This window comes from Ovis aries, chromosome 9 (assembly GCF_016772045.2).
Source record: "Ovis aries strain OAR_USU_Benz2616 breed Rambouillet chromosome 9, ARS-UI_Ramb_v3.0, whole genome shotgun sequence".
Taxonomy (NCBI): domain Eukaryota; kingdom Metazoa; phylum Chordata; class Mammalia; order Artiodactyla; family Bovidae; genus Ovis; species Ovis aries.
The window spans coordinates 28,268,085-28,271,328 of NC_056062.1; the positions used below are offsets into that span (position 1 = coordinate 28,268,085).

The window sequence follows — 3,244 nt, forward strand, 5'->3', positions numbered from 1 at the left end:
AAGAGAAAAGTGAATCCGTTCCAACCAGTGCGTCGGGGCATTTGGGCTTAATTCTCTGAGGAACCCCTGGCTGCCAACACTTGGATTTGTTTTGCGAGATTTTGAGTTGAGAGACCAGGTGAGTCGACAGGAACTGTAAGGGGATAAACAGGCATTGTTTTAAACTGCTATATTGTTGTCCACGGTGATAGAAAACTAATAGATTGTATCTACTGTAAAACACGCTATTGATTCTAAGACATGCCAATGGCTTCATAACATCTGCGATAACAACAAAAACTACAGCATTAAATGTTGGCATCAATTCTGAGAAGTAAATGGAAAGATATTCTGATTCAAAAGTAGTAAAATGGCAAAAGCCACTACAATATTGTAATTAACCTCCAATGAAAATAAACAATTAAAAATCAGAAAAAAGTAATAAAATTTTTAAAAGTGTATCTTGTAATGTATTAAAGAAACATATCAGCATTATTATATTTGTGAGGCACCAAAAATTTTTCCAATCCTTATCACATATGATTTGACTTAGTTCTCCTAAAAGCTCTGTGATTGTTGAGAGGGGAGGTATCATGATAAGAAAACTGAGGTTCAAAGAAATTAATGAAATTCAAAGTGATAACACTAGACAGAGCCCGGACCAGAATCAGACTTGCACTTTCCATTATACCAGGACCAGACCATCACTTCTCATTTTGCCAACATAATATCCCTTCAAGGAGAAACTGTGCCACCAACAGCCTTGCTCAGGGGAGAGCCACAGAGACTGTATTTTCTTCTAAGTGAGGCTGTCACTTCTTTTTTTTAATTTATTTTTTACAATTTATTTTTGGCTGTTCTGGGTCTTTGTCGCTATGCACAGGCTTTCTCGAATTGCAGTGAGCGGGGGCTCCTCTGTAGTTGCGGTGTCCATCTGGGCTTCTCATTGTGGTGGTTTCTCTTGTTGCAGAGCATGGGCTTTAGGGTGTGCGGGCTTCAGCAGTTATGGCTCCCAGGCTCTAAGCCACAAGCTTAATAGTTATGGCACATGGGCTTAGTCGTGCCACGGCATGTGGAATCTTCCCAGACCAGGGAGGGGTCAAACCTGTGTCTCCCGCACTGGCAGGCAGATTCTTTACCACTGAACCACCAGGGAAGCCCGAGGCTGTCACTTCTGAAAGAGCCTGATTAGCAGTATATACCCAAGGCCACCAATCCATAGACTACTCAGTTATCAGATATGGAATGGGCCAACTCACAAAGATGAGCTGGGGCTCATCAGATTCCCCCATGTAAGGCATTAATTCAGTATTAGAGCAGGACCATCACATGAGCCGTGGACAAACAGGCTATGTGGGAGCACACGCCAGGTGCAATGAGAGAAGGCCATCCAATGGCGTGAGGAAAATGGAACAATGGAGGAAGCAGAGGAGCCCTGTGAACGAGACCGTGGAGCCCATCAGATGATTGTCCCTGGAGCTGTTCTGTTGCAGACATGCCCCATTCCAATTACAGCCCTTCGGTGTCCTTAAAATCCTCTCCCAGCTTTACTGAGAAACTGGCATAAATCTCTGTTCATTGCAACTGTATCATTTATAGAGTCATGATCCATGTTGTCCAGTTTAGAAGTCCAGTTAAAGAAACACTGTTCAAAAAGTGAATGTCCCTCTCTTTGCCGCATCTACTGCGAGAATGAAGACCATTCTCAGCAATCAGACTGTCGACATCCCAGAAAATGTCGACATTAACTTGAAGGGACGGACAGTTATTGTGAAGGGCCCCAGAGGCACCCTGCGGAGGGACTTCAATCACATCGATGTAGAACTCAGTCTCCTTGGAAAGAAAAAGAAGAGGCACCGTGTTGACAAATGGTGGGGAAACAGAAAGGAACTGGCCACTGTTCGCACAATCTGTAGTCACGTACAGAACATGATCAAGGGTGTTACACTGGGCTTCAATTACAAGATGAGGTCGGTGTATGCCTACTTCCCCATCAACGTTGTTATTCAGGAGAATGGTTCTCTTGTGGAAATCCGAAATTTTTTGGGTGAAAAATACATACGCAGGGTTCGAATGAGGCCAGGGGTTGCCTGTTCAGTATCTCAAGCCCAGAAAGATGAGTTGATTCTTGAAGGAAATGACATTGAACTTGTGTCAAATTCAGCTGCTTTGATTCAGCAAGCCACCACAGTTAAAAACAAGGATATCAGAAAATTTTTGGATGGTATCTATGTATCTGAAAAAGGAACAGTTCAGCAGGCTGATGAATAAGATCTCAGTGATCCTGTTGCAGAAACAACAATATGGTTGTTTGGACTCAGATGGTTCTATGGACTCAGTTGTGATCCTTTAAAGAGACAATAAAAACTCTTGATATGAAAAAAAAAAAGGTGAATGTCACAATAACCTGTATTTATCAGACACAGCTACCTTTTCTCCCCTAAAGCCCACTGTCTTCACACACCACAGTCACACATGTTCTCAACAATCCCCCATGAATGACTCCTAGCTTTCTCCCATGTGCATCTTACTATCTTCCTGTCTTTTCCATCATCTCAAAATTACCCATCACAAAAGCCCAAGAACTGGTCTAGCAAGACAAGGTCCATCCTTGAAGGATGGAGGAGGATAAGGGCCTAGGTACTCCAAGTTAGAAGAATTCTCTTTAATGAGCAGAGGGTGGGAAAACAAATGAGAACACTCATCATATTTCAATCATTATTTACCCTGTCATCACACAGTCAAGGAAAAAAGCCATAACTAAAATAACCTAATTTTGAAATTATGGTCACTGTAAGCTTATGCCGTGAATATCTAGGGACTGTGTTTATGGGTTGCACACAGACTTATTCTGAATTTTCTAGGGGTAACACTTGTCAAATGATCTGGTGAAAAGAAGTAGATGGACTAAATGACCATGTTATCCAACTCACACAGTTAGTGAATATGCAGCAAGATTGGGGTGGGTGGGAGAAGGTGTGTCTGAGTGTGAGTTCCTGTTTACCTTAGGAGGCTCAGAATATCAATTCAAATGCTACTACCAAAAATATGGTCACTAGAAGCAGCTAAAGCAGTTTTTGTAGTTATTTTTGCCCTTCGAGTATATCTCACACATGATGTATAGTCAAATCAGTGAGTTTTAAAGAACTAGTTCCTGTCTGATTACACCACCAACTTGACGCACACTTAGGTTCACCTATTTCACTGCACTTTTGAAACTTATGAATTGCTTTTTAAATTTAGTTTTATATCAAATATCAAAATT

At 41.6% G+C, this 3,244-nt stretch overlaps 1 protein-coding gene across 1 annotated transcript; it reads left to right on the top strand.

Annotated features, from left to right (window-relative positions):
• Positions 1 to 1,645: 1,645 nt before the first annotated feature.
• LOC101105336 (large ribosomal subunit protein uL6) lies at positions 1,646 to 2,366 on the top strand. Its single transcript, XM_004011646.6, has one exon. The coding sequence runs from the start codon at positions 1,672 to 1,674 to the stop codon at positions 2,248 to 2,250; it is 579 nt and encodes a 192-aa protein (XP_004011695.2). The 5' UTR covers positions 1,646 to 1,671; the 3' UTR covers positions 2,251 to 2,366.
• The last annotated feature ends 878 nt before the right edge of the window (positions 2,367 to 3,244 follow it).